The following is a 22,690-nucleotide window of genomic DNA, read 5'->3' as shown; positions in this document are numbered from 1 at the left end:
TAGACAGAATTTGATTTTTTGAATAAACATTTGCGACTTTTCAAAATGAAAGCACATATTAATGGAAAATAAAAGGTTATTGCACAAGATTGAAGTTTCAAAATAGTTATATGTTGCAGTTATGATGATAACATGGTGTACATATATATTTTTTTCTGCCAACTGTTTTCAGAAACTGTGAAAGAAACTGTTTTTGTTTTTCGAAAAATTCAAATATCCTGTTGAATGTTGATTGAAACCATTGGATTTTTTTATGGTTTTTATTTGTTCGATTTTTTTATCACAGTTTTTAATTATAGGTTTAATCCGATCAACTGGTTGGGGTCGAATTATTTTTCAAATATTGCTTTATATTCGACATTACAGAATAAATAATCACTGATCAAAAAAGCTCTATTCGAATTGGGAAAGTTAAAGTGAATTAATTCTAAACATGATAAGATGCATTCGTATTGAAATTCAATAATCAATCTTTCAAATTTATTGTAAAGTTCATTTTGTTTTGTTATCATGTGAAAATTAAAATCGAAACTATTCATTCAAAATACTTTTTAATTCACCGATATTTGACAGAAAGGAAATAAAAGCATTGCCAAGCTTTTGTTTCCATGCTAGTGATTATTTGTGAGTTGGAATGAAAATTTGATGAAAATTATCGATTATCATTTACGCATGGTGGAAAATAACGAGTTTCAAGTTTTTTTTTTGCACAAGGTATGAAAAAATTGCTTCACTTACAATTTTGTTTCGCTTTCTCAGATTTTAAAATAAATTTGATTTTCATATTTGTATACAGACATCGTTGAAATCAAAACATAAAGTTTTCCAACATTTCACAAATATCAAAAAAATGACCCATTTTTATTGTGCATTTTGATGCAAAAAAGTTAATCGAAAATGCACAATTTTTCAATAAAAATGCCTGAAGTTAAATATTTTTCCACACGTGATAATAAAACAAAAGGAACTTTTCAAAAAAATTCAGACATCTTGGTAATTCTTTTTGAAAAGTCACAAATGCAAAATTTTCAAATAAATCAAAATTTTCATATTTTGTTCAAAATTTCGTTTCTACTTACGAATCTTCTTTAGAACGAGTGAAATAGCATTATGCTTAAATAGATTCCATATTAGTGAAGTTTGGTGTATGCCAACGAAAACTTGAGCCAAAAATGAAATTTATGATTTCTTTGAAAATTATTCATTTGCGACTTTTTAATAAGAATTACCCATCTGTTTATTGAGATTTTTGTGAAATATTGTTGATGTCAAAATTTTGTTCATTGCCATATTTCAAGGGTAATTATTATTTGATTCATTCATAAATATATGTTTCAGTTCAAAAGATAGACAGAAAAACTTTCTGAAACTGCAATCAACAATGTGATAATCATCCAAATAAATTTTGATTTTCATTCGTTTATTGTGCAATTTCAAATACTAAACAATTCCAAACAATGCAAACATTTTATTTTGAATTGATACGAATTTTTTTAAAATCAAAAAAAAAAAATAAATAAATAAACAAAAACAAAAACAAAAACAATAACAAAAACAAAACAAAACAAAACAAAACAAAACAAAACAAAACAAAACAAAACAAAACAAAACAAAACAAAACAAAACAAAACAAAACAAAACAAAACAAAACAAAACAAAACAAAACAAAACAAAACAAAACAAAACAAAAATAATATTTAAATAGAATTAAATAATGAAATGGAACTCAGAAAGACACAAATACTCAGCAACAAAACTTTTTATTCCAAAAAATATACTTCAAAGTCTTTGATAATACAAAATGCAACAAAAAAGTCGTATTATTTCAAACACGATACAAAACAAAACCATGATCAAAGGCAATCCAAAGGAAATAATTATGGTATATATATCAAAAAGAAATTGCTTTTTCAAGCAATGACAAATTTGCCCGAAGAACAAAACAAAGACAAAGGAGAAACGGAAAGTTCTTCAAAGCAGTTGCTTCCAAAGAACATACCAACAATTCTATTAGATCCAGAAGCACTCGAAAAGAGATTGGAGCAGGAATTGGTAAAAACAAAACGATGCTCAGGTTTTTTTATAAAAATTTGACTTTTTTTTTAAAAAGTAACAATCAAATTGTATTCGAACAATAATATTAATTAAGAAATTACTGTTGCTGAACAACTTGAAAACGTTATAAATGTTGCACTGTTTAATGTGAATGACACACTCCCTCAAATTCCTCTTCGATCTTGGCACGTTTTAATGTTATTTCTTCACAAGATTTTTTCTTATTTTAAAAGGATTCAGTTTGCTATTTTTTTTCTTTGGATTTTGAAATCGGACTAAATAAACTTATTTTTCAATTTAAAGCACTTTTTCGAAAAGTAATTGGAATAAAATTCAACCAATGCTTCATGTTTTCGTCACATTCGTTGCGGATGTATTTCTTATCGATCCGTTTATCCCTCATTGCGCTCGAGCTCTCGCTGCATCAATTTCAATAAAAGCCAGACCTTATACACAAGACTGCGAAAGTGGCTCAACTCCATATCTCTCTCCATCAATGATGGACGCTGTTTTACACAATAAAAAAACCATTTGCGCAGGTCAACATCAAATGGATGCTCTTGCATATTTTTTTGAAAAAGGGGTTTTATCGTTATGTTGCAGAATATTAAAGAATGCAAAGAACTATTTTCACCCAGAAAAATTGGCTCCTGGAGAGTCTATGATACATGATTTTCATTGCTTTTTAAAAATTCCAGCAAGAATGTGTTATCTTTTAAATAAAGAATGTTACAATACGAATATACGAATGGATGATCTGGACGGAGCGAGCGAGTTTCTTCTCAGCTTCGACTTTGATGCGCACAGCAAGCTGTCTGGAAGCGCAACAAGTAGTTGGAGGAGAGGCTACAATTTCCAATCAAGCGAGCACAAAGGCGGAGAGAAGAAGCAGGTCATGCGATGCATATCACGAATGGAGATTATTTCGCACAAAAGCGCATGGTGGAGCAACAGCGAGACATATGCACGTATCGAGATGGTTACTTTTGGAGTGGCTGTTCGTCTTATCAGATGCACATCTCTTGAAAAGCGTCTGGAAGGCATTCGAATTCTACGTCTATTTGGGTCAAGCACATCTTATTCCGCACTCGAAACTCTTTCACTGTGCAGAAGGTCCAACTCCGCATTCTTTGATAGATATTCAAAGCTGATTAAAGGAGATGCAATGAATATATGTGAAACAGGAAAAGGAAAAAAGGAAGAGAAAGACAGTAAAAGCTCCAAAAATGAGGAATCAACAGTTCAAGCTCCAGAAAGCAAAACTGCAAAAGAAGTGAGCATGTTACCTGATGCCAGCGAACCAGACAAGTCTTCTTCAACTCCGTCTTCAGCAGCTGATTCGTCTGATGCTCCAAAAAAGGAGATGACTGAGAAAGAAAAAAAGCTGAATGAGAAGTTGGAGTCTGCTTCTGCATTCGTAGCGCGCAACAAAGGCAACTTCTACATGGCGTCCAATGAAGAAGCGTCCTGGGAAACTCGGAATGAAATGCCTGGCAGTTCTGTAAAGTACTCGACGACTGCAACAACTCCAGCGCTGCTGTCAAAGCTGATGGAGTCAGAGCATCTGTTTGAGACGCTGCTGGGCGTTGGCGCCCATTTGGAGGTGATGAGCCAAGGGCAGCACATTGTGACATATCTGATGAAGTGCCATGCGCTGAGCGACGGGCAGATGGAGTGGCTGTGGCGGATCAGCGGGCTGCACCAGGGAAGAGCAGAGACGCTGATGAACAGCATGATGGTGGACATCGCAGCAGCTGTTGGGAAGAGAGGGCTGCATGTTCTTTCATGGATCGTCCTCACGAGAAGAAGAGGAGGTGAAATGGCTTCGAAGAAAGAGGAGGAATGCGATTCTAGTGATGAAAATGATGAAATAAGGCATAATGCAATGGAAGTGTCAAGCAATGAAACTTCTCCTTCTTCTGAAGATGTGTTGTCATCCTCATCATCTTCTTCAAGTGAAGCATCAGCTGTGACTTCTGCTTCATCGTCATCTTCGTCATCTTCATCGTCATCAACATCTATCAACTCATCTCAAAGGAAGCAACGCACCTATAGCCTTAAAGACTTCAAGCGCATTTCCAGTCCTCTACCTTTTTCACCAGTTTCAGATCTTCAAGAACAGCCATCGTCTTCTGCAGATGAGCCGTCTTCATCAGAATCAAAGCCATTTCCACAATCCTTTGCTGATGATGTAGAGACATCTGCTTTTTCTTCATCTTCTTTACAAGACACCACATCAACCTCTCTTCAGCCTTACTCTCTTCCAAATGACTTCATTCTACCGAGCCCTCTCGTTCCACACGTGGCTGTTCCATTGAATGAGCACATTCTCTCGATCATTCTGACCATTCTGTCAAGAGCAGAACGCGAGAACAACCGAGATGTAGCAGACACACTCTTCCTCTTTGTTCTTTCACTTCTGATCGACAAAGATCAGCGCATTGAGCTCAGCAGAACGAACAAATCATTGTCAGAAAGCGAAAAGGAGTCAACTTCATCAACTTCATCAACTTCATCAACTTCATCTTCATCCCCTTCAACTTCAGAATCAACTGATTCATCGTCTGACATTTCATCATCAGACACAGTTCGTCCGTCCTCTTCGTCTTCATCATCATCTTCTTCTTCCAACAAATACATCACATCTGCCCCTCAGCAGCGCATTTCACAGGAATTATACGACTTTGTGCTCAATCGGCTGTGCAGCTTCTGCCAGCAGATTCTGAATGAGAGCACAGCCGAAGACTACGGCGTGTTCCTGTGCAAACACCTCGAGGCACACAATTCTGTCGGATTGGCATCGCTCCTACTGACAAAGATTGAGCACTCGTACATGACATACAACACAATCCGGACAGAAAAGATTTGGAAGGAGAAGAAGACAAAGACAGAAACTGCCACAACAGGGGCAGAGTTTCTGATGGCGATGAGCCAGTCGGGGATGGCAGGGAAGTGGGTGATTGAAGGACTTGTGGAGTACAAGAGAGAGATGAAGAGGACTATTGCAGAGAGCATTGCGAGGGATGAGAGGATTAAGAGATGGAGAGAAGGAGAACTTGGAAAGGAGAAAGAAAAGACAAAAACACAATGTGAATGCAAAGCTGCAAATAGAAATGAAAAAAACAATGAAAACGACTCAAGTTCAACGTCACCATTTTGGGGAGTGTTTGAGAGGCAGTTGATTACACCTATTCCTTCGAAGGAAGCGAGCAACATCGAGCAAAGCAGAAAGTTGTTCGAAGAAGACAAAGCCAAAATGAAGGAGATAGAGAACACACTCAGCATTGAGCTTGGCTTGCCTGCTGATTCGCCAATTGAAGTTGCTTTATCGGCTTCTTCTGAGTCTTCAGTTTCATCTACTCCTGCACCACTTGTTTCTGAGGATGATATTTTCACTCCGGCGACAGTTCTTCCACCGCCCAGCTCTTCCTTCATCGACAACTACCGCTTCTCTTCAATGCCCCATCTGCGCTTTGTCACAACAAGCATCGACTTCATTCTGAAGCTGATGTCATCGAAGGCTGCTCTGCTGTCGCTTAAGGACCTCTTTCTGCTGTGGGACACAGTTGTGGCAGGGGCTGTGACGCGGGCTGAGCTCGAAAAAGGAGCCAACCTCTTCCGGCAGATTGCGAAAGACGGCAACGGAATTTCTGATGAGATCAAAGACTGCTACTGGAAGCTCTGGCGGAGGAAGTTTTTGGTAAGGTGTGTGATGCCGCGAAGAGACGTGGAAGAGCGAGCTGCTCTGAGGAATGCGTGGAACGAGCGGATGGGAGCGCTGATTGAGGAGAAGAAGAAGAGAATGGCTGCAGAGGAAGACGAAATAAAATCGAGTGAGATTCAAAGAGAGATCGCTGAGTTGGAAAGCAAAGTGCTGACACTTGTGAAGAAGACAGAGAAAGAGCAGAATGCTGTGTTTGTTGAAGGAAGCGGGGAAGTGCCAGATGTTCCACTATCTTCCTTGTTTATGACGCCTTTGGAGTTCCAGCTGTTCCACGACGGATTCATCGCACTGAACAAAAGCGAAGGAAATATCGTTGCAAACACACGTAGTTCTCACTTTGAGGTCAGAACAAGAAAGTTGTATGCCTCACTGAGTTTGTGGGACATTGCAATAAACAATGGCGGAATGGCAGACTGGAGAAAAGTTGAATGGGAAAGATTGTGCAGAAAGAAGGAGAAGGAGAGAGAAAGAGAAAGGAGAAAGAGAGAAAAAGAAGAATTGAAGAATTGTGCAATGGGAGATGAAGCAGCATTTGAAGAAGAAGAGGATGAAGAGGATGAAGACGACAAAGATGATGAACTGTCACCCGAGCAACAAAGATGGGTAGAACAGTTCTTGAATCATTACATTAGTGATGTTTCATATGAAGAGCAATCTCAGCCTTATTCATCGTTTGTTCATCACTCAACTTCTCCTCCTCCAAAGGCAGCAACACCAAACACATCTGCCTCAGTAGGCTCTTTGCAGTCTTCTCCATCTGCTTCTCGCCATTCAACTTCTCCCTTTTCATCTCAGCAGGCATCTACTTCGACATATCGCTCGCCTTTCTATTCGTCCTTCTTCTCACTCTCTTCTCAACTGGAGTCTGACTGGAACACATCTGAGTCTGTTGGGAAGAAAGCACGAGAGCTGATCGTTTCTCTCTTCCACCCAACTTCTGCTGTTGGTTGCGATGACTCATTTTGGAGGCGTTTGTCAATCAATAGACTCACAAGCATTGTGCAAGAGTATGTGACTGCTGCGGAAGAGGCCAAAAAAAGGAAGGAGATGAAAAAGAGAGAAAGAGAAGAGAAGAGAGGAATGAGAAAGGAAGGAGAATCAAATGCAATCTGTGAATGCACATCTTCATCTGAATCAGGTGAGCATTTGCATTCATCATCATCAATTCCTGCATCATTTGGATTTCCTCTTTCCTTCCTTTTGTGCCGAGCAGAAAATGCTGTGAAGATGCTCCTCTCCTTCATCGACGACTACGATCTCTCTCTTCCTCCTTCCTTACGCTCAGTTCGCTCAGCCAGCTGCCATGGGCCGTTGCGTACTGTCACTCCAGTCATCGCTGTCCCGTCATTAGGAAACATCACTCCATCTCTTGTCTTCACTGAGCGTGACTGTCCACAGGCTGTGCGTGCTGCTGTGGCTGCTGCACTGAATCTGCCAGACGCCACGCACGTCAGACTGTCTGTGAATGACAAGCCAATCACAGACAGAATCGAGTTCTTGGCAAAGTTAGACATCAGAGATGGGACAAAGATTGCAGCAAGAAGGCAGATTCCATTTAAAGCTGAAGTGTGGAGCAGCAAAAATGGCAAAGAAACCGGAAAGGATGAGAAAAACAAAAACAGCAGTAAAGAAACATCAGCAGCGAATGCAGAAGGAAAAGTTGAGGAAAAGAAACCTCTTGTTGAAGTTATCAATACCACTTCTGATAGAGGCACATGCACTGATCCAATGTGTTCTCCATCTGATTCATTTTCTGCGATGAATCTTCCTCTTTCTGCACATCCAGCTGCCATTTTGAGTGCATCTGGCATGCACGACTTGTTCTTCAAGGCGATGAGCCTATCTTCTTCTCAGTCATCTTCACCATCTTCTGCTTCATCCTCAAATGAAATCCTTTCATTGAAGGACAACTGCAGTCGTCTTTTGCAGCTTCTGCCTTCTTCATTCACTTTGAAGAAGGAGATTGCATGTTGCGACTCCAAAATCGAGTGGAAGGAGGTGTTTGGAGTGGGAGATCGCTTCAAAATGATATATGCGATGAGGCTTGTTGAAGGCTTAGCTCAAAAGACTCAACAGTGTGTGAGTGAAACAGAACAAAAAATGAAAGAGCTGATGGAAGCAATGAAGAAAGATGGGAAGATAAATGCATCTCAAGTTGCATTGATGGAGGAAAGTGCAAATAAAATGGATGGTTGTGAGGATGTTGGAGTTGACAGTTCTGTTGACGTTCAAATGGCAAGCGCTTCTTCATCTTCATCAACCAGCAAAGAGGAAGATGACCTATGGGAAGACTTCATGCAGCCAACAAAAGTTGGAAAGAGTTCTGAGAATGAATCAGAACAAAAGAATGAAGTTCGAACTACAGAAAGAGTGAATCTGAAGGATTGGAGATATCGCTTCATTGTGTCTGGCGGGTTGAACACTTTAGTCAATCTCTTTGTGATGACTGCAATGAATCCATCTGATTCATCAGAAGCAGCTTCGTCCAATTCTTTCTCTTCATCTTCATTCTTCCCTGTGATTTCTGTTCTTTCTTCATTCTTTTCTCAGGGAGAAGAAAATGATGCCAACAAAGACAAAGCTAAATTAGCACTTGCAGATTCTTCTTTCCAGCTGTCTGCCTCTCCAACTCCATCTCTTTGGGCGAACGTGTTTCAGTTTGCGCTGTCATCAATTGATGTTTCTGTTTCTTTTTGCTCTCTTCCTTATTCTGCATTTGGTTCTCACAACGACTCAAGCATTGTTCCTCAAAACGAAGGGCAGTTCAAATTAGACCAAACATCGTCAAGAATACTTTACTTCTTCTTGACTCTGCTGCAGCTGGCTATCTACACTTGCACAGATCTGCTTCTTCCACTTCCATTTTCTGTGCAAAAGAAGTCTTCTGCTTTGTCTGATGGTCATTCATCACATGAAAGCAATGAAAATGACCAGCCTTTCTCTTTGGCATCGCAGACACATCATAACAAAGAGACTGAAAGTAGCACTTCGACAGAAATATTATTGTGTGTTGAACCAAATGGAACAAGAACATCATCTTTTCTGTATAATCTTCTTTGCCTGCCAGAAGAAGAATTCCAAAAAACTGTAACAGAAAAAGACTACATTAGAAAGCAAATGCAACAGCTGAATAAAGATTTATTGGAGAAACAAGATAATTGCGAAGTAGATGAAACCAATAACAAATGTGAAGGTCACACACGTGCCATAACAATTGATGATGTGATTGCGTTGGATCAGAAAAGAGATCGTTCAAATGCATCTGCTTCATCCTCATCGTCTTCACAGTCGTTACATTTGCTCTTTCGTCTTCTTCTTTCCATCGCCTCTACTTTTTCTTCTCTCATTCAGCCTCTTTTGTGCTCTCCGTCGTTCCATCCATTCCTCTTTGCAATGATCTTCTGCACCCCAACATCAGACGCCAATCCCCACGTAGCTGAGTTTATTAAAGGAATTGCTGAACTTCTTCCATTTTCTGAGGAGAATGTTGCTTCTGCATTGCAATCAGCCGAGTCAGATTCATCATCAGCCTCATCCTCCTCATCTTCTCTCTCTGCATCATCACAGATCAACACTTGCAATGTTTTGTCTAAAAATAACATGGAAGAAGACAATGCTCATCTTAACCCATCGCTTTCAATGCTCGAAGCACCACTTCGATCGCATCAGCATCTGCGTCTATCTTTACTCTCTTTTCTGCCATATTCAGAATTCTTTGGGGAAAAAGCTCGATTTTACTTTCACATTCTGTCTTCGATGTTTGAGACAGCTACGCAAAGAGAAGAGATGCACTTCCATCGGAATGCAATCGAGTCTATCATCGGAATACACAACACACACAACACAAAAGAAGACGAAGAATCGAAGAAATGCTGCGATGACTGTTTATCAGAATCGTCGCATTCTTCATTCTCTCCTCTTCTTCCATTCAGCAAATCTCCTCTGTTCACATTGACTCGTCTATCGCTTGTTGTTACTCGGCTGATCCAGTCACACGACTGCAGCGAGGCATTCGGGAAGACAGCTATCGAAGAAGACACGTATTATTCTGGGCTTGTCAGCTTTCTCAGCACAATCGTTGTGCAGATAGGAGAGATCCAATACTACTTCCATCTGCTCAATAAGCTGAGACTGCTGAAAGCCGAACTGCTGGCTGGGCAGCAGATGAAGGAGGAGAAGATAAAAGAACTGAAGAAGAGAATTTTAGGAGATGAATCACTTTCTGTTGGGCACAATCTCAATGAAAATGTTGTTGTTGCTTCGCTGACTGATCCAGACGATGAGAAAGAGCTGCAGGTGCTGTCTGCTCCACACAGAGAGGAGATTATTTCTGCTGTGTGCAAAATGATTGAACAGAGTCTAAACTTTTCCGATGAAGATACCGTTTCCGGCAAACTTCCTCATCCATTGCCGCACAACTTTATCATCACCAAATTGGGAATTGAAGAACCGTTTGAGATTCTTCCTTTTGTGTTCCATTCGATGCTGATGGACATCACAGAAACAGATGTGATTGATAATTCCTGGCTGTCACCCGCATTACACTTGTCAAGAGATGATGTATTGAGGCTCCTGAAATTAAGAGAAGAAGAGGCAAAACTGAAGAAGAGAGAAAACGAAATGAAGTTCACAAATGATATGGAAGATGAAATGAAAGTGATACAAGATTTGACGGATTTCCACCCACATGCAGATGATGCCGAAAATAAGAACAGCTCTAACAACTCATCAGAATCTAGCACATCTCAGACAACAATGAAGAAACCTCCAAATGTTGTCTCAGCTAAATGCCCGCTCTGCAAACATCGCAACACCCGAAAAGAAGCATTCATTCTTCTTTCTGTGTTGTGCAGATATTCTGCAGCTAACCGTCGGAGATTGATGGAGCTGTATGACGAGCACTTTTTAGCAAAGCATTTGCCTTCACAGAAACCTGCAGATTTGCTCAAGGTTACTCCATCTGTCAATCTTCATAGCCATCATTTGTATCTCAGCCAGCTCTTACGCTCTCCTTCATTCATCCACACATTCAATTATGCTCCTTCTCTTTTCACAGAATCACGTGTTGCAACTGGCTATGCAGGACTAGTCAATCCACGAAATGTGTGCTATATGCTTTCCTTCCTACAGCAGTTGTATATGCACCTTCCATTCAGATACACCGTTCTTGCTTATCCAACACAGACTGATATGCTGATTGCAAAGAAAGGGCTGTCATTTGAAGAGGCACAAGACTTTCTGACTTTGAGAGAGCAGAAGTTTGCAATGAAAGTGGAGAGAGAGAAAAGAAGAGAAGCAGCCAAGCAGGAAAGAAGGAAGAAGGAAAAAGAAAGGAAGGATAAAGCAGAAAAGAGAGCAAAACGAAGGGAAGCAAAAGCTGCAATGGGACAAACATCATCAACATCATCATCTTCTTCTTCCTCCTCCTCAACGAGTGTGCTTATTGTTAAAAGCGATCCCGAAAGAGAAGCAAGAGCCAAGCAGCGCGAGCAAAGGAGGCGCAAGCGAATTCGGGAGCAGTCAGATGCAGCGACATGGGAATATCTGCGCGATCTGTTTGCGAAGATGCAGGAGACGGCTCGTCCGTCTGTGGACACGCGAGATTTCCTGCTGCATTACAAACAGAGAGGCGGGATGGAAGTGGTGAATGTGTGCGAGCAGATGGATGTGGAAGAGTTTCTGGGCCAGTTCTTCGACAAGCTGGAGTCGTATTTGTCTGTGCAGCAGCTGCCAAACGTAGTGCAAGTGTTCTTCGGAGGGCAATTCACCCACCAGTTCATCTGCGAGAGAGGCCACGTGAGCGAAAGAGAAGAGCCGTTCTTTGTTCTGAGCTGCGATGTGAAGCAGAAGAAGTCGCTGGAAGAGTCGCTTCGCCTTCTTGTCGAAGGAGAAACACTCGACGGAGACAACAAGTACAAATGCGAGCAATGCGGAGAGGCTGTCAAGGCTGTGAAGAGAATGGTCATCTCATCACTGCCAAACACGCTGTTTGTGCACTTGAAGCGTCTGGACTTCAACTACCAGGAGATGATAAGAGTGAAGATAAACGACAAGTTCGCTTTCCCGTTGAAAGATCTGAACATGGCGCCTTACTCAAAGGAGACATTCTCAAAACGAGAATCAGCAATTCAGAAGGACAAGCTATTTGCTTTTGTGCAACAGAAATTGGCAGATCAAGAAAAAGACGGAGAGGGAAGTGCAGAAGGAGGAGAGGAGAAAGAGAAAGAAAGAGATCCTCAGGATCAAGATGCCAAGCAGTTGCAACCTTCCCCTTCTCCTTCACCTTCTACAATGACATCATCATCATCTTCTTCTTCTTCTTCACGGGACTCATCATATTATACATACAATCTGGCTGGTGTAGTTGTGCATCGTGGCACAGCAGAGGCAGGCCATTACTATTCATTCATTCAGGAGAGGCAATCTCCATTCAAGTGGTTGTGCTTCAACGATTCGCATGTTGGGCCATTTGACCCAGCAGACATTGCAGATAACTGCTTTGGTGGAGAGGAGCTGTTTTCAGGTGGAATGAGCTTTTGGCATTATGGAAGCACGTTTGAGAAGGATGCCTCGGCTTATCTTCTTGTCTATGAGAGAGTGAATCCACTTGACGAATGGAAGAAGCAGTCACCAGCCAGCAGCGAGGAAGAAGAGGCGAAGGAGAAAGAAGAAACAGATGCAAATGACTCAGCTGAGAGAGAAAGAGAGATGGAGAGAAAGCGAGAAATGGAAGAGAAAGAAAGAGTTCTGCAGAGAACTGCAGAGGTCATAGAAGCAAAAGAACAAGCAAAGAACATCCAAAAGCAAACCGAAGAAAGCGTCACTGATTCGGTTGATACTCATCTTGATTCAACACCAATATCTTCTGTGCCTTTTGGACCTGCCAAGCCTCCAATTACCATTGCTCCTCCTGTTGATTTGTCAGATTCCAGCAAAAAAGATTCATCGAATGAAGGCGCTGCAGATGCAGAACATTCTGAACCTTCAAAGTCATTGCTTGAAACGCCAAAGCGACCAACTCCATTGAACTTATCTTTGGATGCTTATTCCTCTTCTTCTGGCCAATCATCAGATGCTGCTAAAGAAGAGAGTGGAGCAGGCAGCGGAGCATCAGAAAACTTCACTGGCGATGCATATGGCATTGGTGGAAGCACAAGCTCTGATAACGACTTCAGCTGGATAGACGAAATGGCTGGCTTTGGTGACGATGGAGACATGGATCCTGAGCTGTTGATGGCGCTTCGGCTGAGTATGCAAGATCAGCAGGCAAACGAATATTCTTCAGGAACAGCAACAAGCGAAGAAGCAGATGCAAAGGAGGAAAGCGAGGATGATGAAGAAGAAGAGCCGCTGGAGGAGATTCCGGAATCAGAACTGACGGAAGACTCGGAAGATCCGATTACGGAAGAGGATCAAGAGAAGAATGAAGCTGAAAAGGAGAAAGAGAAGGAGAAGGAGAAAGAAGACAAAGAAGAGAAAAAAGAAAGCGAATATTCAAAGAAGCTTATGGAATATCTCCCTTACTTTTCTTTGACTCATCCTTCGCTTTCTACAGCTGAGGCACGGCGATTGATTCCAGCACACATTCTGCAGTCCATTGAGACTGACAACAACAATCTTTTCCGCGAGGCTCACTTCCTTTCGCTTTCGTATGCAAACGCCTTCCACGACGCATTTGTGGCGATGAACAGCGAAGATGTGAAGGTCTGCAGCGAACTGCTGAGGCGAAGAGAAGACTGGCGAAGGAGAAAAAGCGAGTGGGAAAATCTGCGCATGCAGAGCCAGCTGAATGAGCTGGTTGAGATGGGGCAGATGGAGGAGAAAGGAGGAGAAGGAAAAGGAGAAGGAAATGAGGGAAATGCAACAAAGCTCAGCAAAGAAAGCAATGAAAAGAAACAACTTAATGCCGTTCGAAAAGAATTGATAGCAAAGGAAGAGGAAGAATTGAAACGCATCGAAGAGGAACTTTCAAAGGAAGAAAGCCAATTGGAGAAGAAGTGGAGTTCGTTGAATTGGGCAGAATTTAACTTGAGCAAACTTCCTGCTCTTTCAACTTCTGCAGACTCCTCAACCGCTTCATCATCTGAGAGTCAAACTCAAAGCACTCAAAAGGTAAGTGAAGAGACAGTTGACTCAAAACTTTCATCTTCTAAAGATTCCTTGTGTTCAGATGACTTCTTTGTCACATGGCTTCTGTTTTTGCTGCGTGTCCATTCGCACGCAAAGGCCAAGCCGCGTTTTGTGGAGTGGATGAAAGAGATCGAAGGCGTCCTTACGCGCCACCCGTCAGTCGCAAATAGCTTCCTCAAAGTGCTTGTTGATGAGCTGAGCGAAGAGAAGAGGAGGAAAACAGCAAATGCTGAGCTGAAAGAGGAAGAGAAGAAGAAGCTCTGCGGAGCTTCAGCTTCGTCGTCTGCTGCTGCCATTTTGATGCCAGCGTCTGAAGAGGATCCGCCATCGCTGCTGACTCAGTTCTTCTTTGAGTGCAGCGATCTCGCAATGCGGACAAGTTTCTGTCGTCTTCTTCTTTGTGCTCTTTCTACAATCTTCCCGAAGGCTGTGAAGGAGGAAGAAGCCAAACGGCGCATTGCAGAATACAACGATGCATTGAAAAAGGCAGAGAAGAAGAAAGAATTGCAGTCACTTGCTGAATCAATGACAGAGGAAGAGAAAGAGCAAAGATGTGTTGAGGCAAGGCTCCATATTCACTTCCAGCTGAAACCAGAGGATCTCGAATTCGCACAAGAGAATCCGAATTCCCCTTATCCATACACCGAAGCAAGCAAGAGAGAGGCACTGTGCAAAGAAATGGGCATCTCTCTCACTCAGCTGAAGGAATATTTTGTGAATGCAAAAGCGAAAGCTAAAGAAATTGAAGATCGAAAGTTTGACGAAGAATATGAATCCGTTCCAACAGTTTATGTTGCAAAGAAGGAAAAAAGCTTTCATTCTATTTCATTTGATGAGGGTATATCTCCTTCAACTAGTGTCATATTCGATAAGTTCAACAAGTCCCACTCTTTCCTTTCAGTTCCTTCTCCAAGCACTCCAAGCACTCTTTCATTTATCTCCCACTTTATTCTCATTCTTCTCGATTTCCTGCCGCGCCAACAGGGCAGCGCCGACAAGTTTGTTCCTCTCTTCCTTCTTTTCAAGGACTTTGCGCTGATCTCGCCGTATGCAGCAGGCATTCTCGTGTCCCACCACTTCTCTCAGCGGATGTCTGACTTTGTGTTAGGCACAGAATCGTTTTATCCATGGAACAAACACAAACTGGAATCTAAGCTTTCTTCTGCTGCATCTTCGTCCTCTTCTTCTTCCTTCTCAAAGTTCTCTCTTTCATTCTCAGAGACAACTCTATCGCACGTGATGTTTGTGGTAATGGAGGCGATTGCTGCTGTCTGCTGCTCTGCCTCTGTTGGGATGCCTGAATACTGGCAGACGCGGCTGGTGTCGCTGGCTGAGCATCACGCAGGTGCTCTGGGCATTCCCACAATCAACCAGCCGTATCAGCTGCCTCCTCCTTCTTTCGAAAGATTGTACTCCCCAACAAACATGCCTAAGGAAGATCCAAAACTGCCTCGCCTTCCGCTTCTGCACCCGTATTCGCTATTCGCATTGGATAAGCTGCCTGCAATCATTCTGGATGTTGCTTCTCCTGCTCGTCTGCTGTCTTCTGCTATTGCATGCTCCTGCAGACGCTATCCGAACGAGATGTTCAACTGGGGCAATTTCTTTGTCTATCTGATGAACAAAGCTGAAAAGCCAAAATTGTTTGTGGCTGTGTTCTTCGACCTGCTGATGACGCCTTGCACACGGCCTTATTATGCGAATGATAATGAGTTTGAGAGAGAAGAGGAAGAATGGGACAGAGAAAAAGAAGGAGTTGAGATAAGCCAAAAAGAAGAGGAAGATATATATCCAGCCGGAGTATTCGAAGAGAAATTGTGGAAATGGTGGAAAAGCTATGGAAAAATTGGTGAAGATGATTCTGAATCTTCCAGTGAGCATAAACTGAGCAAACTGATGAAGCAGCTTGAAGTGGATAATCTGAGTGAATGCAGCATCAATAAAGAAGGAGAGATTAAAAGCACAGCGGCTGTTGAAGAAGACGATGATTCAATTGAGCAAAAATTGCTTTTGTTGCGTCTCGAATCAATCACAGAAACGCTTAATTCTTCATCATCAGCTTCAGAATCTTCAGCGTCTTCTTCCTCAATTGCATCTACGATCGGCATCGCAATGAGCAAGAAAGACGAAGACATTGACCCTTCAATCGACTTGCCCGAAGAACCAGCTGCTTCTCTTTCGTCTCTCTTCACAAGGCGCCTGATTTCTCTGCAGACACGTGTGGCGCACTTCTATCCAATTCTATTTGTCCTCGACGCGTTCTTGACGGTTATAATGAAAGATGTCTGGAATGGACTCAAGACTCATCCACTATTTGCATTTGCCGCTTTGTGCAGACAAAACAGCACATTTGCACATTTCATCGCAGGAGGATGCAACAGAATCAAGCAATCAGACAACAATGAACAGCAAGCAGAACATACTGTCATGCAAATAGAAGGAGACAAAACAAAAGAAGAAACAGAAAAAGCGAATGAATCGAAAACTGAGGAAAATGCAGAGACAAAAGCTAAAGAGGAGCAAAGCACAAAAGTTGGCAAGAATTCAAATGATTCACAAACTGTTTCATTGGGAATGAATATTCTATCAGAACTTGTGAAAGGCACATACAGCAAAATGACTTATCCACTTAGGGAAGCCATTTCGAGAGCACTTCGTGTGGCTATGCTGGAAGATAATGGCGCAGAGAGAGAAGATGATGTTATGTTCTTTGTGAACAAGAAGAAGAAGGAAGTGAAAGAGAAACACAGAAGAATGAGAAAAGAGAAGGGAGCAGCAATGCAAGAGCACTTGAGTTCTGTTTCTTCATTGCCAAAAGATTTGAAAGGCAAATACGGAGTGAGGACAACCGAAGTGTTGCCAACGGTCTCAGAATTGCTGAAGAACTGGTCTTCGAAGCTTCCGTTCCCAATGAAAAAATCATTTTTGCACACAACTCCTTTCTCATTTGCACCTTATCTGATTGACGACAGTACAGAAGAAGGAGACAAAGCAGCCTCAGCCAAAATGAAGTTGCCAATCGAGGCGTCTTCATCATCGACTTCGTGTCTGCCTTATTCAATGCTCGATGATCCAAATGCTCCAATAACAGCATCAAATAGCATGCTGAACACTACAACAGCACCATCTACCTTCACAGATTCCTTGCTCTCTTCCTCAGGCATTGCAATCCCCGTTTCATCGTTCGATTCCTCTATCTCATCTTCTTCTTGGTCATTCGCTCCGTCACATTTGTGCCGTGTTGAAGGCTTTGAGTATTTGTCCAATTCATTCCATGCATCTTTCTTCACTCTTCCTCGCATTCTGTCAAGACCATCTGTGTTGGTGCCTTATGTTTTGCCTTCAATAAAAGGCAATTCTGCCACAAAGTCCGGCACAGAATCGTTTGAGCCGTTCTCTCTTGTTCCCATCAACGATAGCACAACTTGTGGTTCTCTTCCACCGCCATCGTCAGACATTGCACATCTCGAATTTAAAGAGGTGGAGTGGAAGAAAGACGCATTGCCTGAATATGCGCGTCTCTCTCCAACCTTCCAAACTGAAGTCGATTTGAAGGAAGACATTGAAAAGGGAGTGCTTCTCTCTCTCTATCAAACACCAATGGATCTTCAGCCAACTGCTCAATACACATCTCCTCTTTCAACATTGCTCCACAACTCGCCTGATGTGAATCCAGGTGCTGAGAAGACTCTGGCTACACTTTGGCGCCAGCAGCATTGGGAGAATGAGGCGAAGGAAGGGATGAGTGAGGCTGATGTGCTGAAGAGAGAGATGAATGAAATGGAAATTTTAGAGACGACAAAGGTCACAGAGCCGCTTCCACTGCATCTTGATGTGAACCCTCATGTTGATTCTGACCTGGAGAAATATCCAATCTTTGAGCATTTGGCGCTGAATGTGTATTCTTGCCTGCTTTCACATTTGGACTCACGAAATGTTCTGAATGCAGATGATAAATCGAAGCTTGAAACACGCTTTTTGTACCACTCTGACAATGTTGAGACTGTCATTCGTCATCACTGGATTATGACATCATACCTCGCACTTCTTATGTGGTTTGCACGCGATGTTCCAGAAGAAGATCCAGCAGAAGATGTGATACTCAAGAAAGAGCAGATGTGGAATGATTATCTGACAGAATTCACAAATAATGATGCAAAGCCTCGACAAGAAACGACTGAAAAGTCTGCTGACAGTTCAGCCTCCACCTCGCATGCTTCTGTTTCTTCCTCGCAGCCCTCAAGATTTGTTGCAGTCTTCCCAACGTCACAGAAGCTGGATGACTTGTCTCTTGTTCTGTCATCTCCTCCTTCGTCACACGGCACAACTAAGCGAATGGGACTTCAAGCACTTGCCACACGGCTGCCTCTTCTTTTGGAGCTGCTGTGGAAAGTGTACAACACAGACAAGCTGTGCAATCTGAACTTTTTGGGTGTGATGCAACTGATGGACACAGTCATCGGAAGAGAAAGCAAATGCTGCGAATGGATCCTTCGCTCGTCTCCGCTGCCATTTAGCCGCTTTATGTTGGAGCATCTGCCTATCCTGCCATACTTTGCAGCTGATGTCAACCAGTTCTTGCTGTATTCTGATGAGATGTTCCAGACGTGTATGAGCTTCTTCTGTAATTTGTGTGTGTACTGGGTGCACAACAAGGAAAGGCTTCTTGCTGAAGAGCAGAAGCATTCAAAGGCTTCGAGTGATTCAGCTACTTCAAGTGCATCTGCACAAAGCACAAATAATAAGGGCAGTCATAAGATGAATGCATTTGAAAAAATAGTTATTCAGAATTACACGACATTCTGCTTTGGAAGGTTCTACGCGAATCCTTTCTCTTTCCCGCGCTCCGCTCCGATTTTCAACGCTTTTGCTCATTTTCTCATTGACGAGAATGTCGGTGCTGCTGAACGAGAAGAGATTGAAAGGGAACTCAGCCAGTCAACATCAACTAAGAACTCATCTGAAATTGCTTCTGATGAAAGCAAAGAAGAAAATAAAGAAGAGATTGCTTTGGCATCTTCATTTTCTTCATCTGTTAAGCTTGATGAACGTCAGAAGTTTTATGGAAAAGCCTCAACATACTTTGAATTCTTTATCGTCAAGCTATTCCACAAATTCCGTTCTGTTCGTTCTTTCACTCATTCATATTCCACTGCATATTTCATGATGGCAATGCTGACACAACACACACCTCGTCTTCTCCACCTGATGGCTACATCACACAACTCATTCGTTCAAATTCCTCCTTCTGAGATCAATCCAACATTTTCAATTACTCCAACGTTTTCTTCTTCTTTCTCTCCTTCATTTTCTTCTCTCCCGTTTCATCATTCTTCGCTTCTTCACGAAACAATATCGTGCAACGCAGCTGTTGATCGCATTCTTCGTCCATCTCGGTTGTTTGACAGTCCTTCGCTGAGAAGAAAAGTCGCTCTTGTTCTTCTGACTGAAAACCACTCCGGATTTGCGCATATGCTGAAGAATTTGACTGGAGAGAGCAGCGTGTACACACTCGCTTATGCGATGTGGGACGAAACATCTGTTCTTCACAGCGCTGTCTATGCAATGGACATAATTGAGCTGGTGGTGAAGGAGTGGGTGATGATGAAGAACGAGGTAAAAAGATTTGAATCGGAAGAAGAAAGGAAGAAGAAGAACCTTCAGTCACCAGAAGATGAGGAAGAGGAAGTGCCTTCGCTCTGTGCAGATAGCATTGTGCTGTTCAATGTGAGTGAAGGCAACAATGCAGTAATCAATTCAATAGATGTGACAACAGGCATTGAATTAGTCAACAAGATGGAGTATGAGACACTTCAGCTCATTTCAACGCTGTGCTTGCGAATGCTCAGCAGCATCTATCCGCTTCAGGTGAGGCTCCGCTGCTTGTCTGTGCTGTCGCTGCTTGTTGATCAGCACGACCCACTCGCAAGCGACATCATTGAAGCACTGGGTCAATACCTGATGGCGAAGTACAATGTCGACATCACGAAGGATGGATTTATTACTCAGCATTCAAAAGAAGGTACTGAATATGAACAGAATAAAAATAAGTCAAGTTGTAGCTCATCTTCTTCGAGCTCTGTTGATCACAGCAGCACTTCCAGTGGCGCCTTCACAAAGAATCCATTGTTTGATGGAAAGACAAACCAGACTGCGAATTCACGTTCGAATGCAAAAGGAATCCCTCACATAGGCCCATCCTCTTCTCGCACCTCTTCCTCATCTTTGAGTGCTTCTGAGACATACAAGCCACCTGCAGGAACAGAAGCTGCTGGAGATTTGAAGGAAGAAGATGATGAGCTTTCTGGCCTGAGAATGCAGGCAGCGATGGTTGCAGCATCAATTGTCGCAAGTGCAACAAGAAATTCAATGAATCAAGAATATCAGTCATCGCTTGCGCAGTCAATGATGAATCCCCAGGCAAACAGACCTCGTCCAATACCGCCTCCATCGGAACCTTCTTCTTATTCAAATTATTCTACACAATCTCAATCATCATCTCCATCTTCGGCTTCATCTTATTCGAATAAAGGAATTAACAGTACTGAAGAGGAACAAGAACTTAAAGAGCCACCAGATTTCCGCGCTCGCCCTGTGATTACTGATTCACTCTTTGAGCCACCAACTGACATCGAAGTTGGAAGTAAAAATGGTGAAAACGAAACTGAAAGTGCAAATGCTTCACCATCTGATTCAGTTCATCATCCAGAACGTGGCTTTGGCAGCCTGGCAGAAGTGCAAGAAAACGAGACAGGAGCAAACAGATCTGGAAGCACAGAAATGCGAATGGAGCAAAAGCAACAGCTTTTGGATGAGATGGGAATGGCAGATGTTGTTGGGACGGAGAAGCTAGTTTCAAAAGAGCAGAAGCCACAGAACAAAGTTAAAGACAATAAGAGCTCTTCATCTGCTGTTTCTTCATCGTCTGCTGAAGAGCAATTTGCAAGGATGTTGATTGGAGTCAAATTCTTCTCGTTGGAACTTTCCACACCACCTGATCTTATTCATACAACGATTTCGGTTCCAACTCATCATTTGGATCGTCTTATTCAAAATGCACAGAATAATCTTTTCCCCACATCATCATCAGCATCATCAGAATCATCTTCATTGGATTCTGCTCATTCAAAGGATGCGCTTTTGTGTGTTGACAACAATTATCTAAACACCATTCGATCTCTGTGCAAGCCTTCATATCTCCCATCCTCATTGCTTCCCTCTTTGGATCGTTCTTCCCGTTCACCGTTGGTTTCAACCTGCTTTTTGATCAGTCCTCAGACTCCGATCTGTTCAGCCCCGCAGTTTGTGCAGCGTGTGGGAAGTGTTTGCACATGCTCTGAAACAAAGAGATGTGTTCATCACACCACGTCCCCTCATTCTGCCTACGCCAATCGTTTGTTCTTCCCTCTGCTGCGAGAAGACTTCCCAGAGAGAAAACAGTCAACAAATGCAGCTGTTGTGCAGTCGCCTTCTTCGCTTGTTCCGTTCACTTCTCCTTTACCAGTCAACACAACGGAGCTGTCATTTGATTTGAGAATAATTGCCGCATTCGGCTTTTATGCGTCAGTTTTGTTGAACAAGACATTCGATAAGTGGAGGAATGAAGTGGACACAGCTGAGCGAGTGAGAGAATTTCTGTCTTCTGTCGATGAAAAACAAAAAGATGATTTGCAGATGCTTTCTGGTGAAAATTCTGCAAGTTCTACAAACAATCTTAGCGAAGGAAAAGCAAGCAAAGAAAAACATCTGTACAAAGTGTTGGATGAAAAAGAACAGGCTGCACTTTCAGCAGGAATAGGAGTACGAGAGCTTCTGCTTGTGCATTTGTATCAATTTGCATCTGATGCAGTGAAGCAGAAGATAAAAGAGGCATTTTTGAGAGACTCATCTGAATATTTGGCTACAAAAGAAGAATTCGAGCAAAGCAACAGCAAAGAAAGTGATTCAGAAAATGGCTCAGATGAAAGCGAAGAGACATACTTTGATGGAAGTGTGGATGCGTCCAAAGGATTTGATGATGAGGAGTATCAGCTCAAGATGGCAATCAAACAGTCGATGAAAGAAGAGAAAGAAAGAAACAGGAAGATAAAGAAAGAACAGAGTGAAAAGAATGCCATTTGGACTGGACTGCCCCAAAAGAAGATGTCATCGCGCCGATATGTTTTGAATGGCTTGTATGCTTCTTCTCAGCTGCTTCTGAGTTTGCTAGACAAACAGGAACAAAATGCTTCACAAACGGAAATTTCTCATCTTATTCCATTTGCAAGCAGCGTTGCAGACTCAACCGCCATGTTTCTTCTTGATTTGATGACTTACGAGAGAAAATTCGAAATTTTGGAGACTTTGAATATCTCAAAGTAGGAAAATGATAAAATTGTGAATGCTGTTAATTCTTGCTTTTGGAAGGAATTTGCTTTGGATTCCAAATTTATCTCCATTGAGAACATTTGAGATTTTGCCAAAACGAATTATTGTTATCTTATTTTTCTTAAAAATTATGCTTTTTTAATTTTTTTAATAAAATTATTTTATTGCTGTATTTTTCAAATTTTTTTTTTTGCTTTTTAAAATGTTGCGGAACTTTTTTATTGTTATTCAAAATTGATTTTCTATTTTGAACAAATTTCTCTCTAAATAATTGTTTGTTGCGTTCATTTATTTTTAAAACTTACGCAATCTATTTTATTTTTTTGAATTTTAATTATTTGAAAACAAGAAAGCTGATTATGAATGTGATAAAACTTAAAAAATAATCTGAAAGAATTTTCGATTTAATAAATA

The 22,690-nt window shown here is 41.9% G+C and overlaps 1 protein-coding gene across 1 annotated transcript; it reads left to right on the top strand.

The window, feature by feature from the left end:
* Positions 1-1,886: 1,886 nt before the first annotated feature.
* MONOS_5727 (putative ubiquitin domain-containing protein) lies at positions 1,887-22,640 on the top strand. Its single transcript, XM_067875901.1, has 4 exons — positions 1,887-2,074; positions 2,150-2,294; positions 2,359-14,747; positions 14,811-22,640. Exons 1-4 carry the CDS (start codon positions 1,918-1,920, stop codon positions 22,268-22,270), a joined length of 20,151 nt encoding a protein of 6,716 aa, XP_067734958.1. The 5' UTR covers positions 1,887-1,917; the 3' UTR covers positions 22,271-22,640.
* Positions 22,641-22,690: the final 50 nt, after the last annotated feature.

Source organism: Monocercomonoides exilis (assembly GCF_001643675.1).
Source record: "Monocercomonoides exilis strain PA203 chromosome Unknown scaffold4-2303458, whole genome shotgun sequence".
Classification (NCBI taxonomy): domain Eukaryota; phylum Preaxostyla; order Oxymonadida; family Polymastigidae; genus Monocercomonoides; species Monocercomonoides exilis.
Note: the sequence above shows the minus strand (reverse complement) of the source record. Positions and strands in the feature narration are given on the sequence as shown.

Excerpts from the sequence above, each read along its gene's own strand:
- MONOS_5727 (XM_067875901.1), top strand. The coding sequence starts at position 1,918 with ATGACAAATTTGCCCGAAGAACAAAACAAAGACAAAGGAGAAACGGAA. Across the intron at positions 2,075-2,149 it reads AAAAACAAAACGATGCTCAG|AAATTACTGTTGCTGAACAA; the intron begins GTTTTTTTATAA and ends ATATTAATTAAG. Across the intron at positions 14,748-14,810 it reads TTCTATTTCATTTGATGAGG|TTCCTTCTCCAAGCACTCCA; the intron begins GTATATCTCCTT and ends CTTTCCTTTCAG.